Source organism: Macrobrachium nipponense, chromosome 45, assembly GCF_015104395.2.
Source record: "Macrobrachium nipponense isolate FS-2020 chromosome 45, ASM1510439v2, whole genome shotgun sequence".
In the NCBI taxonomy this organism is placed as follows: Eukaryota; Metazoa; Arthropoda; class Malacostraca; order Decapoda; family Palaemonidae; genus Macrobrachium; species Macrobrachium nipponense.
The window spans coordinates 18,290,521-18,313,345 of NC_061105.1; the positions used below are offsets into that span (position 1 = coordinate 18,290,521).

General features: G+C 36.1%; 3 protein-coding genes across 6 annotated transcripts; all 3 read left to right on the top strand.

Moving 5' to 3' along the window:
* The first annotated feature begins 3,326 nt into the window (after window positions 1–3,326).
* On the top strand, window positions 3,327–5,250 carry LOC135214414 (uncharacterized). Of its 4 annotated transcripts, none has more exons than XM_064248690.1 (3): window positions 3,327–3,479; window positions 4,001–4,767; window positions 4,813–5,250. In XM_064248690.1, the coding sequence occupies exons 2-3, from the start codon at window positions 4,002–4,004 to the stop codon at window positions 5,172–5,174; spliced, it is 1,128 nt and encodes a 375-aa protein (XP_064104760.1). In that variant the 5' UTR covers window positions 3,327–3,479; window position 4,001; the 3' UTR covers window positions 5,175–5,250. The 4 variants fall into 4 exon arrangements, with proteins under 4 accessions (XP_064104760.1, XP_064104761.1, XP_064104762.1 ...); XM_064248691.1 differs by having other exon boundaries at window positions 4,001–4,581; window positions 4,768–5,250; XM_064248692.1 differs by having other exon boundaries at window positions 4,001–4,581.
* Window positions 5,251–13,561: 8,311 nt separating this feature from the next.
* LOC135214110 (filaggrin-2-like) lies at window positions 13,562–15,790 on the top strand. The gene is made up of 2 exons (XM_064248213.1): window positions 13,562–13,608; window positions 15,227–15,790. Exon 2 carries the CDS (start codon window positions 15,228–15,230, stop codon window positions 15,657–15,659), a length of 432 nt encoding a protein of 143 aa, XP_064104283.1. The 5' UTR covers window positions 13,562–13,608; window position 15,227; the 3' UTR covers window positions 15,660–15,790.
* Window positions 15,791–19,482: 3,692 nt separating this feature from the next.
* On the top strand, window positions 19,483–20,322 carry LOC135214189 (uncharacterized). Its single transcript, XM_064248258.1, has one exon. The coding sequence runs from the start codon at window positions 19,483–19,485 to the stop codon at window positions 20,260–20,262; it is 780 nt and encodes a 259-aa protein (XP_064104328.1). The 3' UTR covers window positions 20,263–20,322.
* Window positions 20,323–22,825: the final 2,503 nt, after the last annotated feature.

Sequence of the window (22,825 nt, forward strand, 5' to 3'; positions counted from 1 at the left end):
ATATTTTATATAATATCTCCGTATTTACCCTTATGTCATCACTTACGAAAATGTTATCCCAATCTTTGTTTAATTCTTCATTAATTTCTGACCATTTATATTTTTACTGTAGAAGTTGTATTTTCCATATCCTTCCCACTTTTTCATTTCTTGCTTATCTCTATTTTTCACTGCTTTGGAATGAACTGTTAATTCTATGACATTATGGTCTGAAATACTCGCATTATAAACTATTATTTCTTTAACATAATTCATCTCGTTCACAAATACTAGGTCTAAAGTATTTTCCTTTCTTGTTGGCAGGTGATTTATTTGTTGAATGTTGTATTCTAGTAGCATATCTAATAGCTTTTCAAATTGCCTCTTATCTTCTGCACTACTATTACTCTCTTTTTTATATGTATAAGTACAACCACAATCTCCTATTCGTTCTTTCCATTCTACGAAAGGAAAGTTGAAGTCACCAGATAGGAGAATAGTCCAGTCCTTTGTGATTTCTACATATATCATCCAATTTTTCAATTATTAAGTCAAACTCTTTAGTATTAGGGGGTCTATATATTACTATGTTCATCAATTTTTCAGATTCAAATTCTACCGCTATTAGTTCACATTCTGAGTTACTATATTTCTCATATATTTTTCCTTGTTTTTTGTCTTTCCCATATATTGCGGTTCCCCCTTGATTCCTATTTTTTCTATCTGATCTATAAGTTTGGAACCCTTTTATTTGATCATCATTCCCAGTCTCTTGGGAATACCAGGTTTCACTTATATTCATTATATCTATTTTCTTTCATTTTGGTTAGTTCTTCTAAGTACTCTATTTTTCTTTTTGAGTTACTCGTAACTAAACCCTGCGCATTCATCACTATGATGGTTTGCGTGTTTTCTCCTTCATTTAATACTGGTAGTAATAAGGATTTTCCCATGTCTCTTTCCTGTTCTGGTATGTTGTTCTTTTTTTTCATTTCCAGAAATTCTGACATTAAAAAATCCAACTTTTCCATAATATTTGATCTTCCTTCATCATAATTATTAATTTTGTGTCTGAATCTGCAATTTTCTCCGTTTCTTTCTGCAATATCCTCTTGCATAATAAATACAGTTATTATCTCTTGAGTAGAATTTCGGAGCTGATGCTTTGAAATTTTTTGCTGACACCTCTGCATATCTCATTGGTGGTTTGCTTTTCTCTTTTACCTGATATTCTTGATTTCTCTCTTTATTTGTTTCTTTCTTATTTTGGATTTTATTAATTGGTTGGTTATTTATTTGATTATGATTCATGGCTACAGGGTGCATATATTTGCATTTTTTGTCGAACTTACATCCTTTTCCTTCTTTTAGGTTTTTACATATTTTTGGATGCAGATCTCTGCAATCATCCCCATATCCATCTAAGTATGCACATTTACCATATATTTCATAGTTTTGACATATCTTAGGATGTTTGTAGTAACATCTTTCTCCAAATCTGCAATTCCCTCTTTTCAAAAGGTTGCAGATTTTGTCTTTCTTGTCTATTTTTTCCTCTTTCCCGTCATTGTATAGATCTGGGTAGAGCCTCTTCGGGATTTGCTTTTCTGTTGTCATATCGTAATTTATTTCTTCGTAGGTATGCTGCTTTATTGCCTCATATGTAGTATCAATGAGTATCTCTGCATCCATACTTTTATCTTGTTCTTTGTTTTCCTTATTTTTTTTCTGTCATTTCATTTTTGTTTACTTCTCTTCCGTTTTCCTCTTCTTCTTTTTCTTACTTCTTCCTCTTCTCTCTTCTTCTTCATCCTCAACTATTTGTACATTCAATCTTGATTTAATAACATTGTCTATCCATGATAGACATGTTGAACAAAAAATTCTTGTATCTTTTCTCAAATCTTGTATTACCTCAGCACACTGTGGATGGGTCGGAATGTTGCATGCAGCACATTTTCTGATTAGGTTTTGTGGATTGACTATGCTATACCAAACCTTACACAGTTTGCATGCTTTTGGCATTCTTTTTCCTAATGCATCAATTAGGATATTCACAAGATTCACCTTATTCATTTCTTTGTCGGAATATGTTGGTTTATGTATATTTTCTTATGAGTCTCTTGACCACTTGGATTTTATTTGGAACTTCTTCAATTATTTTCAAGATGTTTTCATTAGATTTGTTCCAGTTTGAAGGATTATATCCTTCTAATATATCTATGAATGCTTTGTATCTTTTTGGTTAGGACTGTTGCTGATTTCATAGATGAGGAAATGCCAGTTCCCTTCCTGCTACCTCATCGTATTGCGAATCTGCTAAACACGCCAAATTACGCCACCTCTTCCCTCAGTTGGAACTTACTGCCATCTTGTTCTGATTTATAGTATTACACTTGATAAACTAACTTAGAAGACGCTTTATCCTACTATTTTCACACTAATCTTATCACCGATAGTTCACGAACACTTCTAGATATTTCTCAAATTCTAGTCGTATGTTAAACTTGTGATATCTGTGATTATTGTGACTTCACGCGGGTACGTCTCACCAAGCAAGATGGCTACTACGAGAGAGAGAGAGAGAGAGAAGATGAGAGAGAGAGACGAGAGAGAGAGAGAGAGAGAGAGAATTAACAAGAAGTAACATATTGTATATCAGTTTAACCGCAGCAACGGTAATGCAATAGCAGCTAGAAGTCAGGACTAAAAATAGCCAAACCTTTGTTATGGTTGGTTAGGAGGGCCCAAAAGATCCACACCACACAAGCCTCTTATTCCCGTTAAAACTTAACCATAAGGCCTTCTTAAGATAAACCAGCCACAATAAAAAATGAAAATTATGGTCCCCAACCCACTAACAAGTGGAAAAATCACACGTTTTATAAATGTTTCTGTATAATATCCTTGAACATTTGCTAAACTTACTAAAAAAGGATGACCACATAAAACAACAATTAAATAAAATCACATAATTTACTAGATTTTTCGGTATAATAGCCATAAAAATATTGACAAACTTACTAAAAGTGGTGAAAAGAATGATAAAGTGAAGGAATGAAAAAATGAAAACTCCAAACTATAAATCATTCGGTTTGGTTTGGCATAACGAGACAATTATCGTCAGCCGGCAGCAGGTTTGAGAATTTCCCAACCACCGCTTCTCCGAACTTCGCGAAAAAGGACGTCATCGTAGATCAGAGTGACCAGCGTTTCCCATTCTTCCGTGACCTCTCGCGTATCAGTATCGACGTTAAATCAATGAAATGCACTTCAGAAAAACTCACTTGGAACTGATGGAATCATGGATTAGAAACCGATTTTAAACGTGGAATATAGTTTGGACGGTTTAAAAAAAGGTGCTGATTTTCTCATTTTGCACCCGGAAAATCTGGCAACGTCACGGCATACCTCGGAGCTTCAAGCAGGATGCGGTTTCCTATATATAATGGGCAAAAGTTCTTCCTCAAGCAGACTTTGCTGCACGCTTAAGCAAGAAGGTAAGGACATGCGCTTCGAAATCCTGAAATATTAGATCAGATTCTTTCTCTGTCTCTGTCTGTCTGTCTGTCTCGCTCTCCAGTATAGTTACTATTCAGTTGTGATTCTTTTCCATTTTAAAATTTTTAATCTACCTATCTATATATCTATCAATTTATGATCTATCTATATATCTGTTTACCTATCTATCCTGATTGCTTACATTATGGAATATCATACCTATCAATAACTGTGCTCATCAGCTACCCTTTTGTACACGCAAACGTTAAAAGAATTAAAAACCTGAAAACTTCCCAAACCATCAACTATTGAAGATTCCATTTGATTCGGAAATTTGAAGCTATAAAACTTACCATGAATGCCTACCCTTTTAAGTGAATTATTGTAATTGTTGAATTGTATTTCGATACAGACACTTAACAAATAAACTTATCATAAGTTCCTTGCCCTTGAAGTGGACTATTGCAGTGATTCCATTGTATGTCGATACAGACACTTGACAGAATCTTTCCCTTTCCAGGATGTTTGGCAAAACGGCTTTTATTGTGGCACTGACCTTGTCCTCCGTGGCACTAGCCCTCCCGGGACGTCCTTCGTCCTTATACCAAGCCCCAGCCAAGGGATCAGGGGGCGCTCCCCTTGTCCTCGGAAGCGGTGGTGCTCATGGAGGAGGAGGAGGAGCTGGTCTAGCGGGAGGGGCCGGTCCTGTCGGAGGGGCTAGTCATCTCCACACTACAGGTGTAGCTGGAGGAGCTGGCTCTCTTGGCACTGCAGGTGGTATTGGAGGTGTTGACCACTTAGGAGGCACAGGAGCTCACGCCGGAGGTGCAGGCTTAGCTGGAGGAGTTGGAGGAGTTGGCGGTCTTGGCACTGCAGGTGCAGTTGGAGGAGTAGATCACGTTGGGGGCGCAGGTGTTCACGCTGGTAGTGCAGACTTAGCTTCTGGAGGGGCTGGTTCTCATGGCGCCGCAGGTGTTGTAGGAGGAGTTGATCATTTAGGAGGGGCAGGTGTCGCTGGAGGTGCTGGAACTCTACATGCTGGTGGTTCTCTTGGAGGTGCAGGTGTCGGAGGTGGAGTTGACCATCTAGGAGCTGGAGCAGGTGTTGGAGCAGGCCATCTTGGAGGTGCAGGTGTTGGAGCAGGCCATCTTGGAGGTGCAGGTGTTGGAGCAGCCCATCTTGGAGGTGCAGGTGTTGGAGGAAGCCATCTTGGAGGAGTAGGTGTTGGAGCTGACCATCTTGGAGGAGGATCAGGTGTTGGAGCAGGACAACTTGGAGGAGGAGCAGGTGTTGGAGCAGGTGTTGGAGCAGGCCATCTTGGTGGAGGAGCAGGTGTTGGAGCAGGCCATCTTGGTGGAGGAGCAGGTGTTGGAGCAGGCCATCTTGGAGGAGCAGGTGTTGGAGGTGTTGGAGGTGTTGATCATGCTGTGGGTGCTGGATTTCCAGGAAGCACTGGTGTAGTTGGAGGAGCTGGTGCTGTTGGAGGCGCAGGTGTTGTTGGAGGTGCAGGTGTAGGCGCTGTGGGTGGAGGAGTCAGCACTGATTACGACCCAGCCCACTACCCAGACATCGTTCCAGGATTCCCATTCCAGACCTCTTACCCTGGAAAAGGATTTGGGGGATGTGCCAACTGGTGCCGCAGCTCAGTCAAGAAGAACTACTACTGCTGCACCAGAACTTCTTACAAGGGATAAACCACTTGACTCCTTTTGTTGACTTTTATTGACAAGTTTTTCAGTCAATGAAACAAAAAATAAACAAAATTCTTAATACGCTGTTTTCATTCCCTTGTACTACGACAAAATGAATATAAGTAGAAATAAAGTGCCCCCAGAGAATATATTTTGACAATTTCCCAACCAATCATACAAAAAATAAATAAAATTCTTAATATCTTCTTTTTTATTTCCTTGTACTACGACAAAAATAAGATAAGAAAATAAGTGCCCCTGAAAATCTATTGGAAAAAAGAGGAGGTACAATAAAATCGAGTTTAATGATATGGATCAATCATTTTAGGCAGGTGGGTATAATATGCTCTCCTTTAAGCATATCAAGTGAATATTCCTAAAATATACAATACTGAAAGAGAGAATGACAATATAGATATACGTATATATATATATATATATATATATATATATATATATATATATATATATATATATATATATATATATATATCATCTGTGTGTGTGCGTATTCTGAGCAGACATGTAGCCTACTGGATACTTCCTATCAAAAGATTACAAAACCGTTAGCTTCAAAATACTGACAAAAAAGTTACAGAATGAAATATGAGAGGAAAAGTATACAGTCATTCTTCTCAAAGGGTGAAGTGGTGATTATCTCGCCGAGGGCCTCCTGTTATGATGTTTTAGCATTTTGAAGGATTGATGATCATTGAAGGCTGTCCCATCTCTCTCTCTCACTCTCTCTCTCCCTCTCTCTATTCCCCTCTGTAATAAAGATGCGACCCACAACAGTCAATTAAAACCAAGTCTTGTGTGCACTGCTTAGATCAACAGAAGCTAAGTGGATTTTTCAGATGTGTCCATGCCACCTCATTCCTACTCCCGATCGGAGATCGAACCGGGGTCTATTAATGTGTGTGTGTGTGTGTGTGTGTGTGTGAGAGAGAGAGAGAGAGTCCACATTCTGGAGGAGTGAGGTCATCCCTATGCTCGAGTGTAAGCCGGTCCTTCTGATGCCCTGGTAGAGGTAGGTCCCGTAAGACCCCAGGTTTAGGTGGCTCCTAAACCTGGTATAGGTATAGGTGAGGGAAGGTAAACTGAACCACATGCTCACTGATATTCCTCAACTTAGTTCCTGGAACTCACATCTCATGCGTGTTGTCCAGCGGAACTCTGAAAATAAACTAATATGATAATATCCCAAATCTTGATTATATTTTCGAAGGTATTTTGCTTTGATATTTTATTTTTCAAAACGTCTGTCTGCAAGAAGCTGTTATATTACTTTGAAAAGTATGTACTATTGATGTATATTTTAAATATTATTTTTTTTTTTACATTTTTCGTTATTATTTTGCTAATATTATTATCTTTTATTTACCTTAGGTAATTTATGTTTAATAGTTTTTGCCCGATTTATCCACTAGAGAATACAAGGGTAAACTAATTGGGAATAATTCGTTTCGAGAAGAACGCGCGACAGATGGCAGTAACATAAAATGCATTATTTTCACGATGATAAGTGTAAGCAAGATTAATCCTTCATAAGAAAAAATCGTTGACAAGCAGAGAAATCTAAGTCAGAATTTGAATCTGAATTAATTTTCCTAAAGGAAAAAATTTACCGAAAAATGATCGGTGTGACAACTAATGCAAGCAAGATAATGCAGGTTGCAAACGACACCAAAACAGCTGTAATGAAGACGAATGGATTGACAATAGGATCTAAGCAAAATTCTACCTTTACCTAGTTGTCAGATTTCGGGATAATTTTGTTTGCCTGTAACCAGTCTGGTGTGTTTTTTGTGTTATTCCGATGTATATTCCTTTGGTGGGAAATACGCGCCTTTTTTTGTTATGCAGTCAATAGCTGTACTAATCAGTTATACTGCATTGACATTACATCAATAAGGTATATGGTATTAATACCCAAACATTATACATCTACTTACGGAATCTTTCAGAGGGAAGCATATTTGAGTAAATTTCTTGTATCATGAAAGCAAATCGCCGCGTAATCGAGCAGGTAAGTGCATCATAATTTCATATTTGTTGTATTAATAGCAGTATCCTCGTAATAGAAAACAGATTATCCGAATAACCTTGAAATTGTAACACTCACAGACACGCACGCACAGACATATATAGGTATACATATATTTACTATAAATATATTCATTATACAAATGTATTTATATACATACACATATATGTATAAAGAGAGAGAGAGAGAGAGAGAGAGAGAGAGAGAGAGAGAGAGAGAGAGAGAGAGAGAGAGAGAGAGAGAGTATTGCCAAGTAACGGCTATGTCTGCTAGCTGGAACGAAACGTCAGAACTTGCAGAAGTTTCCTGGAAAACTTTCGTAAGAAGGATCAAAAGAAAACTATTTATTCATTTGCTCAATTCGAGCTCGCTCCCTGTGCTTATGTAACTCAATACCGCTCACGCTGGAGTCCTAACCTGTCGCAAGTATCTGATAAGGTTACTACCAAACACCCAGGGCAACCTTTAAACTCGGGAAATGGACTTAATAGAATCCTTGATTACAATGAATCATGGAACTCTAAGTTATGCTTAATCATGATATCATCAGTTCTCGGAGGAGTGTTTTGCAATACTGATTTGCTTGCTCTGCTTCAATTATACTTTTTTTTTTTCTTCTTACTCATGTCTTATCAGAAGCAATCAGTGCGGTATCTGATTCATTTTTCTTTTAATATTGACCATGATAGGCTTTTATTATGCACTGGAAGCCACAGGCACATACAAAAGCAGCTATTGTGCTAGAATGTATAATGTAAGTTTCAGAGTTGGCATTTCATACACATATTTGCACGCAAACACGCACTGGCACACAAATGTATGTATTTATGAATTTAAAAACGGGTAGTATTTTTACGGTGTGCCTTTTCTAAAATATTTCTTAGGGTCAACGTAAACAAATACAGTAATAATTTCGATATTATGCAATGCATGCATGCCCCATCATCCCTTCCAACGCCTCTGTGAAATTCCACCACTCATGTCTCTCATGCGCTTTCACTTCCACAAATCTCCACTCACCTCTCGTGTCATACGTCTCATTCAAGTAGTCAAGGTCTATAGAATACCAAATAGTCCTGGTTATTCCAAATGGTCCGGTGATCTCCCGGGGTTTGTTCGAAGGACATGTCCAACCCATCTCTATCTCCCGTGGACCATTATCTCATCTAAATAAGAAATTCCATGAACTTACTTTATGGTGTCAATTCTAACTCTATCCCGCCAGCTAACTCGTGATACTCGTCTTAAAAGTTAGATTTCAGACCGGAAAATCGTTCAGATTATTAAAGCTTCTTTGTCATATTATTATTCGCGTACTAAATCGTATTAGACCAATGCTTTATATCGCTCTCGTGTGTAATTTCGATTTATCTGATGCTCAAATTATACTTAGCCTGTTCATTTTTTTTCATTTGGATTCCTTAGTCTTCCGCAAAATTCATACTCAACAACACCTACACTGCATGTCGTTGTTCCTACATGCGTGTATATGAGAAATATTCTCGTTAAATGCTCAATATGAGATAATGTATGCATCATAAATGTGATTATAATTTTCATTAATGCCATTAGAGAAACAAAAATAAAAGAAACAGTGGGAATATTTCTGACAATTACACCGACAAATAACAATATCAAGGACACAGTTAGCATCGACAACGCAATAACATTAACAAGAGCTACAACAAAGTAAAAACACAACTCAGATAACTGGGTATTTCCTTGCATACATCTTTTGCCTGATTCTTGTTTAAGTCAGCTGGGTACGAAAGCGTTCTTTACAGCACTGGACCGTTTATGGTATTGTGTTGCTTTAGCTATTGAATAATGAAACACTGTGACACTAGAGAGAGAGAGAGAGAGAGAGAGAGAGAGGTTGGCTCTTTGTTGAATAGATCATTATTTACTTTGGCATCGAGATCACTTATCTAATAATTTCATGTACACAATTTTCTAAGTCTTCTTTCTCTCTGTCTCTGTCTCTGTCTCTCTCTCTCTCGCTTACGCACATGAGAGAGAGAGAGAGAGAGAGAGAGAGAGAATGTTTTTTCTCAGCTGGATCATTATTTACTCCGGCATCGAAATCACTTATCTCAAAATTTCACGTACATATTTTTCCAAGTCCTCTCTCTCTCTCTCTCTCTCTCTCTCTCTCTCTCGCGCGCGCGCGCGCGCGCGCGTCACACACGCACACCAAAACACGAGAGACCAATTGTGATGAACCGCTTCAAACCGGTATGGGCAGCTTCTCGGAAACATCTTCAAGTAACCGGTGTTTATTACGGTTACCGTCTCCAGTTGCGTAAAAGGCAAAATAATTCCCTTCATAAAACTATTACACTCATTACTAGTAAACATATCTAGCTCTAATAAATATGAAAAATAACACGTCAAAACAGATATAGAGAATATTTATAACATCCTTTCCACACTAACCTAAACCGGAATTCGACAAGTCATTAGCGAAGACTTACACTAAGCCTAGACATTATGCGACCTGAACTCCCATAGGCCTATGGAGGGGAAATAAGCCTACGAGATAGTTCCTGGCGTCAATTATTCAGGACAATATCTTCCATCGTCATCAGGTTCCAGTCACTTCAAAGTTTTCCTAGAGTGGCTGGCTCGCCCGGTGACTTCATAAGATGTTCTTTGCGCAACTTGCTGGGAACTGGGAAGGATTTTTTCTCTCTTATTTTCTGTTCTGGTGTGTGATGGATTTAGTTATTGCAACTCTCTCTCTCTCTCTCTCTCTCTCTCTCTCTCTCCTCTCTCTGTATATATATATATATATATATATATATATATATATATATATATATATTATATATATGTATATATATATATACATACACACACACATATATATACTATATATATATATAATATATATATATATATATATATATATATATATATATTAAAAACTCATGCGTGTATTAGTGACATAAATTCGTGCGTTATGTATGTTTATGGTGGAGAAAATATAAATAATTTTATATCAATATATAGGTTCATACATGTATATATACTATACATCATATTTATATATTATACATAATTTATTTATTCATTTATTTATTTACTGATATATAATTATACGTATATGCATATAAAACTATTCATGCTTAAAAAATCATAGTAGATGCACGTGACTTCATAAATAAGCGAATACCACGGGAAATGATAGACAGGAATCCAAGCGCTTTCGTCTTTATTCAGACATCGTCAAGGAGCTACTAAAGTACAATCGGAGAGGAAGGCCTCAGGTACAAACAAGATCAGGAATACCAGATGGTTAATTATCAAAAGGGTAAAAATTAAAAGGGATAATCCAGGATTATCGGATATCACACGGTCACAAACTTAAACAGATTCTGACCCTAACCGAAATTACAAAGTATCTTTACAGTCCAAAACATGTAAAAACTGAATATATTAATTTTGTTGCTTATATTTATCTACAACTTTTTTCATTATGAAAGCATATTTTTTTCTACTGTGAATATAGTACATACAGTACGAATTTTTATTACCACTATTGGCATGACTTTTTTTTTTATATTGACAATTATGAAACCACAAACACCGTCTGATATCTAATTCACTATATCTCGGGAATAACTTATACCCAAGGGGAATTACAACTAATAAGTGCTTCTGCACAGACCAGGATTCGAACCATAGCCTTGTTTGAATTAAAAGCAACGATGGATAGTAACTTCGACCACCAGATTATCAAATAGCCACGTTTCCCCAACTTCCGGTCTCTTCCAGCACGGGAAACCCCAAAATACATTACAACTGGCTGACCCTCAGGGGGAAAACATTTCCCCGTTGAAATGCACAAAGTGTTTCCTGGACTTCTTTTGATGGCGTTTAATAAGTCTCGCCGATTTTTTATTTTTTATTTTATTTTATTGTTTTTTTTTCGTGAGTCACTTTACTCACAACGCGTTTACCTTCGTAGAATTAGTGACCTTCTCATTGTAATGTACCGTGGATGTTATATATATATATATATATATATATATATATATAATATATATATTAATTATATATATATAGATAAATATACATATATATATATATATATTATATATATATATATATATATAAAATAAATATATATATATTATATATATATATATATATATAATATATATATTATGATATATTATGATATATATATATATATATATATATAATTTATATATATATATATATATATATATATATATATATATATATATATATATATATATATATATATATATATATATATATATATATGTGTGTGTGTGTGTGTGTGTGTGTGTATAGTCTTGTCTACTTAAGCGACAAATTCTGCTTTATTTATTGAGGGCAGAACATTTTCTTAGTTATATTTTGAGTCGTTCACTGAATTATGGTTAAACAATATTGAACAATATTGATAAGATATCTGTTAGCATTATATACTTACGAACACTTATGTAAACATGCATATAAGTATGAAAATACATGCAAACGCATATACTGCTCTGAATGGGTTTTAATTGACGTGATAGAATACAAATGAGGACAATAGCTTCTGTGAGGGTCATTCAAAAATATACGAAATTACACACCGTAATAGGTTAAACCGAATGGAAAAACCTTGTGATGCTCCTGGTATTGCAATGCTAACATTACTAGTAATATTACATAAGAATAATCAGTTTTAGTTTCGTGCTCTGAGCCAAAGGACAGCCACAGTGACAGGGGTTGCGCTTTGGAACGCTCGTTCAGATATCATGGTTTTATCCTTCCAGAATATCGACGCTCTTTGGCAAATCAAAAATCCAGGGAACAACAAAAAGAATAAAGACAAATAAACGATGGAAATCACGATCTAACTCTTTTAAATTACGTCATTTCCGGTATCTGAAGGTCAAGGGATCGTTGCCAATAACCGAGGTATTGCGACCTTGCGACCACGGTGTTTCCGGATGACAAAACAAACGTTAAATTGAGGTGATGACTTAGAAATGTTTACGCGGGGTGATGATAAACATCTTATTTCATGTTAAATGAACGTTAGTATGAGTGGAGGGCAGGTAAACGTTTGCATGCGACTAGATTACAGAAATTACGACGTCTTTAAAAATGTTTAAAAGACGGTGTCGAAGGAAATTTTATGAGTGTCGATGACAGAAACATTTATATGCGTCAAAATAAACGTTTATTCGTTCTGGTGTCAATGAAACGTATATTTAAGCTTATGTTCAAGAAGAACTTATGTTCGTTCGACTTGAAAATGATTATATTTACTGATATGTTCGAATTACTTCAATTTCTATCATAATTGATGGCGAAACGTTTAATTTGTTCATGGACTGAAGAAATGTAAATTAACAACGACATTTAAAAACTCGTAAAGTTCCCCTAAAGAAACGTAGGAACATTACCAGACAACTCAGCGTGTATTTTATAACATCGTGTTATAGTATTGTATTAAATTCGGATTAATATGATTGTGATCCTATACATTACATAATTCTACGGGTATTATTTTGGTCACTATTACGTTTCAGATCGAAGGGAGAATCCCTCCCTCTATGTCATACGGATTAGATTTATACATTTTTCATAAATAATGAGGACATTATTCTTTACGTTTATGTAAACCGAAGTAAGGTTAAGAATGTTATTAAATCTTTTTTTACTTCACATTCTTGTATATTATAATTACTATATTTTTATAGCCGCGAAGTATGAATATTAAAGTGCCTTTTTTTAAAGGTCTCTGGTCCTTCCTTGAATTTTTATACGTGGCATTATACATCATACATCATACATTTCAATTATCCCATAATTTTTATACATCTACTTTTGATTTTCAAGATCTCTCTAGACTTCTAAATGTCACTTTAAAAAAATATTTTACGATATCTCTCTTGGATTTCCATGAGGAAATGAAGAAACATCGCCCTCTGTTATGAAAACTAATGGAGCCTAGATAGCTAGGCCTATCATATCCAGTAGTCTTATTACTAATTGACTTGTTAAGACTAAGGCTCGTCCAGACCGGGACATGCTTTTCTTGTCTTCTTTAAACTGAAACACAGATTCAATTGAGGCCTACGAAAAAAAAGCACATTTCCTCACCATCTCTACCCATTCGTTGCTGCACGTTTGAGACACCAAGAAGCTAAAAGCCAATCGCCTAAAAGGAAAACGACTGATTGAATTTCAAACATACGGAAGTTTTTGGAAACTCTCCACAGATGATCAGATAACTTTCTCCAAGGAACTGGTAATATCCTGATCTGCTTTCCATAGGCCTATATAAAGTCGAAGGAGAATGAGAGGGACCATCAGAATACGACTTTCTTTTGTAGCCTCAACAGCTCTCGAAGGATCCTTGAAGTAAGTCTTCTGAAAGTCTTTGAAAGTATCTCTCTTACAGCCATCCAATTACTGGCATTCTGGAGTATTTTAGACATAACCTAACCTAGCCTTAATTAACCTAACCAAAGCTGATCCAGCTTAATCTATTTATGACGTCTTTCTAGAAAGCTCTTCTGATGCAGTTACTTCGTGTGACATCAGCCAATATTTCATACTTGCTTCCTAATCTTCCCTTTCCCAGTGCTGCCATCTGCCTGTAATTCTCTTGTTAGCATAGGAGGGTACTGATTTGTAGAAAATGCAAAGATCGTCCCTATCTTTTTATTTTCATTCTTTAATTTTCGCCATGTACTCTTCGCTCTTCAACTTCTCTAACTTAAATTTCCTTAAGCGCAAAGGTTTTTAACCAGAAATATTTGGCTCATTGGTTTAGTTCAGTTAATTTTAATGAAAATTTTGAGTCGTTATTATTATTATTATTATTATTATTATTATTATTATTATTATTATTATTATTATTATTATTATTATTATTATTATTATTATTATTAAGGCTACCCTACTAACCTTTGTAATAACGTATCGAATCACAATCTTAGAGATGTTTTTGAGCGATAATTTGAAGAATATTTCAAACTTTTAGAATATTAATTTGAGAATATTACTGAAAACAGTGTCAGTAATTAAAGACACTATCTTATATACTTTATTTTAACAAATTCACATAAGTCATTTTCACTCTAACGGGACAAAATCGTTAATTTATCCATCGTACCTTGATCCAGAGGCAAATTTTCCAGGGATATTTCATGAGAAAGAGAACAAAAATATTTTGTCTTGATTTCAATGACACATGGAAGCGGCAAGAACTCTGAATAAAAACGTCCTGGGGATTTTTGTATATAATTTCCGAGGTCTTTATATATTCATTTTTTAATTCCTCTCAAGGTGAGAACTAATTAACTTTCCTACAAGACACTAATCGAGATAAAATGAGATTCAGTTAGATCCTTTCACCTGGATAATAAGACGTTCCATCTACTTCATTTGACAACAGTTACTTTCAATCAGTTTCCTCCTAAATCTCAAATTCAGGTAAAGCCTTTGAAGTCTGTATTCCTTCTTAACTATTTCATGAAACGTTGAACGAATCGTACCGCTGGCAACAAATACCATTATGACACTTCATATTGATAGACTTATTTTGTCGTTCAGGAAGTGAAAGAATAGGTCAAACTATTCGTAATAGAACTCAAAATAACGCAGGGTAACAGTAGTACCCAGACAGTTACTTGGGGAAATTCAAACACTTGGAATGATAGATCAAGTCATTACAGCTCATGGTAGCATCACGTTCAAGTTCCCGGTAGTTTGGGGAGCTAGTCTTCATATGTCAGTGGTAATTATAAATAATATATAATATCTATATAAAGAGAATATATATTTATGCTCATGTATTCAATTACGTATAGTAATCGCACTCAAGTGAGTGAAATGGTACAAATACGCCTTCCCATATTAATATAGAGATATGCAGTCATACATTTCAGAAACAGAACAGTACTGCGACAATTTGAAAAAATATAAAAGCTCCCAATTGTTCAGAAATTACAGAACAAATCTTTCTATCTTCCAGAATGATCGGAAAATCTGCTCTCCTCGTCTTAGCTGCCATGTGTGCAATGGCATTAGGTCTTGCTCTTCCAGACCACCTCCAGCAACATGGCCAAAGTTTTGGTTTCAGTCAACATGGAGGACTCACGCGTGACCAAGGTTTTGGAGGCTTCAACCAACACGACTCAGGCTTTGGAAGCTTCGGCCAACATGGAAGCATTTCCCATGACCAAGGTTTTAGTGGTTTCAACCAACACGATTCAGGTTTTGGAATCAACAACGGGTTTGGAGGTAGCAGCATCTCCTACGACCCGTCTCACTATCCAGATATCATCCAAGGGTTCCCATTCCAGAACTCTTACCCCGGAAGGGGATTTTCTGGATGCGACAACTGGTGCTTCAGCTCGTTCCAGAATAACTACTACTGCTGCACAAGAACAAGTTACTCTGGTTGATTCTCCTACTGTGGTTTTGCTGACCATCCCTTCTGGGACGTCATTGTAGGTTTCACTTGGTAATATTTCTTGATTCCAGTGCCAAAGTAAATTGGGTTAATGTGTTCACAATCATTTATAATAGTTTCATGAAAGCATTTTGACTTCTGATGTTGTATATTTGCAGGAATTATAAATAGACTCTCTTGATGAGGATGTTTTATTATCCATCAACAAATATGTAGCTGACTACATTTAGGTGTCTAAAAGTCTGTATTACGTATGAACATTTGTAACATAGGCCTAAGGGTGGTTTGATTAGATTTTTGTATAATACAAAAATGTAGGCCCCGCATTCTCAGCCTTACCACCTGATTGCAGGAAGTAAGGGTGGGATGCAAGTCCCGGATAAATAGGGAGGGTTTGGATCAAGATGGGCTTCCTTCTCAAAAACATCAATCAAAACCAATTATGAAATGAGCTGTTCAAGGCAGAAATTGCTGGAGGAGGCCAATTACAAACAACCACCCCTAAGAGGGATTAAGCTGAGGAGAAGAAGATGAAGAAGGAAAAGATGAAGAAGATGATGATGATGATGATGATGATGATAATGAATTAGAGGCCTAGCATTCTTGAGCATAGATGTAGACAGGAGGTGGTTTAACGTGTCGCTACTCTCTCTCTCTCTCTCTCTCTCTCTCTCTCTCTCTCTCTGCTTAATTGTCTTGCATTCATATTCCTCTCTCGTTCATCCCGTAAAAAAGACACTGACATTTGTATTAATCTTCGATATTCTTGTCACAAAAAATCACCTGAGCGAATATCTAATATGTTAGCCAGGGGAATTTGCCTGAAATCTTCGGTGGTGGGACTGTATGCAGATGTAGATAGATACATGAATATATACTAGAATTAGTAGCTAAAATGGTATAGAATTTTTGAAAATTTTTAAACATTATATCCCCCAGCAATGGGTCCGGGGGGGGAGTGGGGGGGGGGGGGGGACAAAAGCCTGGGATCCTGTTGGAATCCTTCTGAAGGAAGGCAGGCTATAAATCAAACATACTAACGCCATCTATATACCTCTCTCTCTCTCTCTCTCTCTCTCTCTTCTCTCTCTCTCTCTCTATCTATATATATATATATATATATATATAATATATATATATATATATATATATATATACATATATATATATGGATATACTTTTTTTTACTTAGTCGTCTAGACTAAATCATCTTAAAGTCTGAAGACTACGAGCTATGTAAATCATTGTATTTCAGATAATGAAGAAGGTCAGTGGACAGACCCACAAGCCGAAAGAGGGGAGGGGGATGTCAGTCTCTTGGACATTAGACTGAGTAGTCAGAAATCAGTATTTATTTATATGTAATACGTAGGTATGGAATGAATACGTCTGCTTTACTAATGCCGAAGTCAGTACTCCACACATGCGCAATGTAAATTAATATTCTTTGCCAGTTTATCAGTGGTCGAGGTTGAAGTAACGTCAGTCGAAATCTATGTTTAGTTTGTGTTATTTTTGTTTTGAAGAGCATTTAGTTCCGTGCATGTATGTCTGAAGAAGAATTTACAATAATGTACATTGCAGAAGACTATGACCATTCCATAGCACAGGCCAATAATGACATGACCTTTGACCACTGCATACTTTACAGAACAGATCATCACGATTACCGATTTCTCGATGCAAGCAACATAAAATGGCGTTCTTTTCCAAGAAGCAGATGAGTTTTCGACGCTTTCGTTTCTTCACAGGATAACTTTCCAATGCTCACAAAGGAAGCTCACGGGAATCCCTCTACCTCCGCGCTCCTTTTATGGGAATTCCCAAGACACAACCGGCTGCAAACCACTTCAACAAAGAACAACCAGAGAGGAGCGACTCTTAAGTCTTCAAGATTAGCGGAAGATAATTTGACCTGTGAATCATTTTTTTTTTTTTCCAAACTCGAGCCCCGTCGTAATTCCGAGAAGCGGTTATGAGTCTAGCCACGGTGAGCCGCGAAAACTCACCGTACCTGCAACCAACGCCGTTATTCTCGAGTAGTAAATCTACCTGCCAACCTACTCCTTCACCCCCTTTATCAACCCCACTGTAAGAGCCTCCTCCTCCTCCTCCTCCTCCTCCTCCTCCTCCTCCTCCCCGTCTCCCTTTCTACCCAACTATCACAACATCCCCCCCATCCACACCAACAAAGCCACTGGGAAGACGCCTTAATAATCGTCACTTATGGCGATGTGTGAAGCGACGCTCTTTGTAGTAGCTGCTAAGTTGCAGTGAGCTGCAATTGTCTTATGCATTTTAATCTTGGAATCTAGATGAAAAGATAAGTCGACAGGGCCGTTGTATTTCCGTCAACAAGTAGAAAAAAAGAGAGAGAGAGAGAGAATAAATAAAAGAAATAAGACAAGTGACCACCCCCAACAGATGGTCTTGGAAACCCACCACCGTCTAGCATACAGAGTTCGGTGACTTCCCCGTTCTATCCCGGGAAATCCACGAACCTATAGCAGGTACTACTTTCTTTGGGTCTCATATAAAAGACGGGCGAAAGGACTAGCCCTCCAGATTGCACCATCAATTCGAGGAACGAACACGGTACTCTACAGAACTCTTGAAGACCAGATACGAGTACTTTGTTATTAACAAGGTAAGAAAATAATTCATTTTTCCTACGGCAGTTGTTTGATCACAGTAGCATTTCCTGTGTAGTGATTGTGTAGCCATCCATTAAATTAACACGAATCTACCCTAATACAAGCTTTAGTTATGTATAAAATACTTATTAATTGAAATTCAGATTCTGCCTACGATGTTCTGCTATCCGTAATTTGTTTACACACAGGAGAACCGTTAACTGCACCCGTTTCGTTACGTAATTCTTAACTCCGTCATGTAACTCTTTAGTCCCACCTGATAGTTTCTGTTGAGACCGACTATATTTGACTTGGTTGATTACCGTTTGTACATAATCACACACGTACATACATACATACATGCATACATACATACATACATACAATCTTATTAACGTATACACGTATCAAAGTAAAATTATACCTTAGGTGTTCATGCAAATGGCGTATCGGTCTAATATCTAAAACCATAATTCGCAGATATTTTTAAAAACATTCAAACCATTTGTTTACTGACAAGTTCGTTCAACGTAATAACTGGGCGTCCTCTTCTATACGGAGTCAGTTCTATATCATTGATCAGGTAACAGAAAGACAACTAAACTGTTTTATATAAAATGGGAACATCGTAAAACCTGTAGAATTATGTTGCAAAATCTAATTTTTCGTGACATTTTTCAAATGGGAGGAGGTCAATTTAAGCTGGGAAACATACCAAAGTTTATTATCTTTAATAATTCGTAATGTTATTCAGTTGCGATCTTTTATCATTTCTATTCTTGTCTTATCAGCAACGGAAACAGCTAATTAATAATGCTGTATCTAAACGTAAATACGCGGCCATTTAATTTGTAGCTTATTTAAACTTGAATACGACGGTCAATTCAACTAATAATGCGTTCGAATTAATTAGGCTTGTCAAATTACTTGGAAATGCATTTACAAGTACATATAGCTGCCAATTTCATTGATATAATGTATTTAATCTTAATTATGAATATTAATTTAATTAGTACTCTTATATCTAAACTCATATACGAAGGCCAATTAAACCTGTAATGTATTTAAAGCTAACTACGCAGGCAGATTTAAATCGCAATGAATTCAAAATCAAGTGTATTCATCAATCTAATTACAAATATATTCAAAACTTAATTAAGAATGTTGTATTCAAACTCAAATATGACGTCAATATATTTAATAAAATATTTCCATAATGTTCCTTTTCTTCCTCCAGATGATCGGGCGATCCATACTCTTCGTGGCTACGGCCTTGTGCGCCTTGGTAACAGCTCTTCCAGGACAGATTTCAGGTTCTCATGGAGCTGGAGGCTTTGGATCCGGGGGCTTTGGATCTGGAGGGCTTGGAGCTGGAAGCTTTGGATCCGGGGCTTTGGATCTGGAGGTCTTGGAGCTGGAGGCTTTGGATCCGGGGGCTTAGGATCTGGAGGCCTTGGAGGTGGAAGCTTTGGAGGCGGCTCCTCTTTAGGACATCTTGGAAGCTCTGGTGTTGGAGTAGGTGGAGTTGGAGGTGGACATCTTGGCGGCTCAGGTATTGGCGTTGGAGGTGGACATCTTGGCGGCTCAGGTATTGGCGTTGGAGGTGGACATCTTGGAGGCTCAGGTATTGGCGTTGGAGGTGGACATCTTGGTGGCTCCGGAATTGGCGTTGGAGGTGGACATCTTGGAGGCTCCGGTATTGGCGTTGGAGGTGGACATCTTGGAGGCTCTAGCGTTGGACACCTTGGAGGCTCCAGTGTTGGAGGCTTGGGACAAATTGGAGCTGGATCTCTGGGTGTTGGTGGTACCTCCTACAACCCAGCCCACTACCCAGACATCGTTCCAGGATATCCATTCCAGAACTCTTACCCTGGAAAGGGATTCGGAGGCTGTGCCAACTGGTGCCGCAGCTCTTACCAGAAGAACTACTATTGCTGTACAAGAACGAGCTACGCTGGCTAACTGATTACTCTTATCTCTGTGACCAATTTATTCCTTAAATAAAATTATATCTTAATGTTGGTCGTTGGATTTAATTTATCAATTCAGTGGATGTATGAATACACTTTATATCTTTTTTATGAATAGAAAAGACCTATTTAACTGCAGTGAATGTATGAATACATTTCATATAATTTTATAGATACAAAATACCTATTTAACTGTAGTGTGATGTATAAATGCATTTCATATCTTTGTATGAATTGAAAAGACCTATTTATCTGCAGTTGAATGTATTAATACAATAATATTTATATGTTTTAAAAAAATAGAAAAGACCTAGTTAACTGCAGTGGGATACATGAATACATTTTATATAATTTTATAAATAGAAAAGTCCTCTTTAAGCGCAGTAGGATGTATGAATACATCTAATGTATTTTCATAAAGAGAAAAGGCTTATTTATGTGCGGTGAGATGTATAAATACATTCTGAATATTTTTATGAAGATAAAAGACCTATTCAACTGCAGTGGGATGTATGAATACATTTTGAATCTTGCTATGAATACAAAAGACGTAATTGACTGCAATGGGTTGTATGGATACATTTTAAATCTTGTCACAAACAGAAAAGACATAATTAATGGCAGTTAGAGATTACACAAAAGCAATCTGGTTACAAAGAATGATGCAGCTAAGCTAATCACCATAAAAAATAGAAAGTAAGGGAATTCAATAAAGAAGTATCAAAATAATTAGATTTTCCACAGAGAAGTCAAGTATCATTGTGGATGGTAAACATTTCGGTGGGAGGTCAGAATAGAATGCTAGAAACCGTTAGTACATCATTTTTTTTTTCTATTGACTGAAACAGGGGCAGGTGGATAGTAATCAATCTTAAATTCCTAAATAAGAAATAGATGGTGAAAATCTTAATATATATGTATATATATATATATATATATATATATATATATATATATATCTATATATATATATAGAAGACTTGTAGGAGGAAGTATATCTCAGGTGGTCCTTAAAATACATTTATTACAACGTTTCAAAACACAAAGGTTTCATTTCAAGCTGTAAAGACATAAAACAATAAAAATTAATATTAAAAGCGTTAAATTACAAATAAAAGACATATTACATTATAAAACGATAAGATAAAAAAAAATTAAAAACTAGTTAGCAGAACCAACCATCAAGAGAGAAAGGGAGGACAGAAGTCAGAAGGAACAAACCAGAAATGACCGGCAACAGCTCACGTTAGGTAAAGAGTTGTCGAGGAAGACTGCGTGTTCAATTGTGGAACAATTCTGGAGTCCTGTTGATTAAACAACTTGTTCCTCAATTGAACACGCAGTCTTCCTCGACAACTCTTTACCTAACGTGAGCTGTTGCCGGTCATTTCTGGTTTGTTCCTTCTGACTTCTGTCCTCCCTTTCTCTCTTGATGGTTGGTTCTGCTAACTAGTTTTTATTTTATTTTTTTTTTATCTTATCGTTTATAATGTATTATGTCTTTTATTTGTAATTTAACGCTTTTAATATTATTTTATTGTTTTATGTCTTTACAGCTTGAAAATGAAACCTTTGTGTTTTGAAACGTTGTAATAAATGCATTTTAAGGACCACCTGAGATATACTTCCTCCTACAAGTCTTCTATTTTCGAGTTACTAGTAACCGCCATACCTCGGAACGCTGTATATATATATTATATATATATATATATATATATATATATATATATATAATATATATATATATATATATCAATAGAAGGATCCACAGTAATATCCTTGTTTATCCAGATAAAATATATTTATGGAAATAAATATACGGAGTTTTTTTATATTATATATGTATATATATATCTATATATATATTTATTTATATAATATATATATTGTATATATGTGTATATATATTTATATATGTTTACATGATAGTATCAATGGGAAGCTAGATTAGCCCTGAAGACGATCATAGATGGTATTGCATAGCAGTTTTGTTTATTCCTCCTGAAGACTGATAAAGTTCAGGAGATATTTTGAGGATTTGCCAATGAAATGTGGCAGCCATTTGTGCATTGGCTTGAAGAAAGTGAAGGAAAGATGGTGTATGAAATATATATTCATATGTATATATACATACATACATCATACATATATATATATATATATATATAATATATATATATACATATATGTGTGTGTGTGTGTATACATATATTTAAATGATGGATAGATAGGTAAATATTTTTATGTGCGTGTGAGTGTGTTTTATGGAAATATACCTGCCAAACAATGTAACATTTCCTTTTAGATATCGCAACTTTAGGCCCAATTTCCTGCGGAATTCCTTGTAAATCACAGCAAAATGTTAAATAAATATTTTCCTTTCTCACTCTGAGCTTCATATGCAGGTTAGCAGAATCAATGTTTTCATTGCTCGTATTAGAATTCAGACAAGTGGAAGAAACGACTGGTTTATTTTAACAGTGAGTTTTAAAGATTGGGTATCTCATAGAACAATGGCTGTTTAATAATCTGTGGACTGTTGAATAAGTCTGTGA

Bases quoted from the DNA above. Each gene is read 5' to 3' on its own strand.
- LOC135214189 (XM_064248258.1), top strand. From the start codon at position 19,483: ATGACGTCAATATATTTAATAAAATATTTCCATAATGTTCCTTTTCTT.
- LOC135214414 (XM_064248689.1), top strand. From the start codon at position 4,002: ATGTTTGGCAAAACGGCTTTTATTGTGGCACTGACCTTGTCCTCCGTG.
- LOC135214110 (XM_064248213.1), top strand. From the start codon at position 15,228: ATGATCGGAAAATCTGCTCTCCTCGTCTTAGCTGCCATGTGTGCAATG.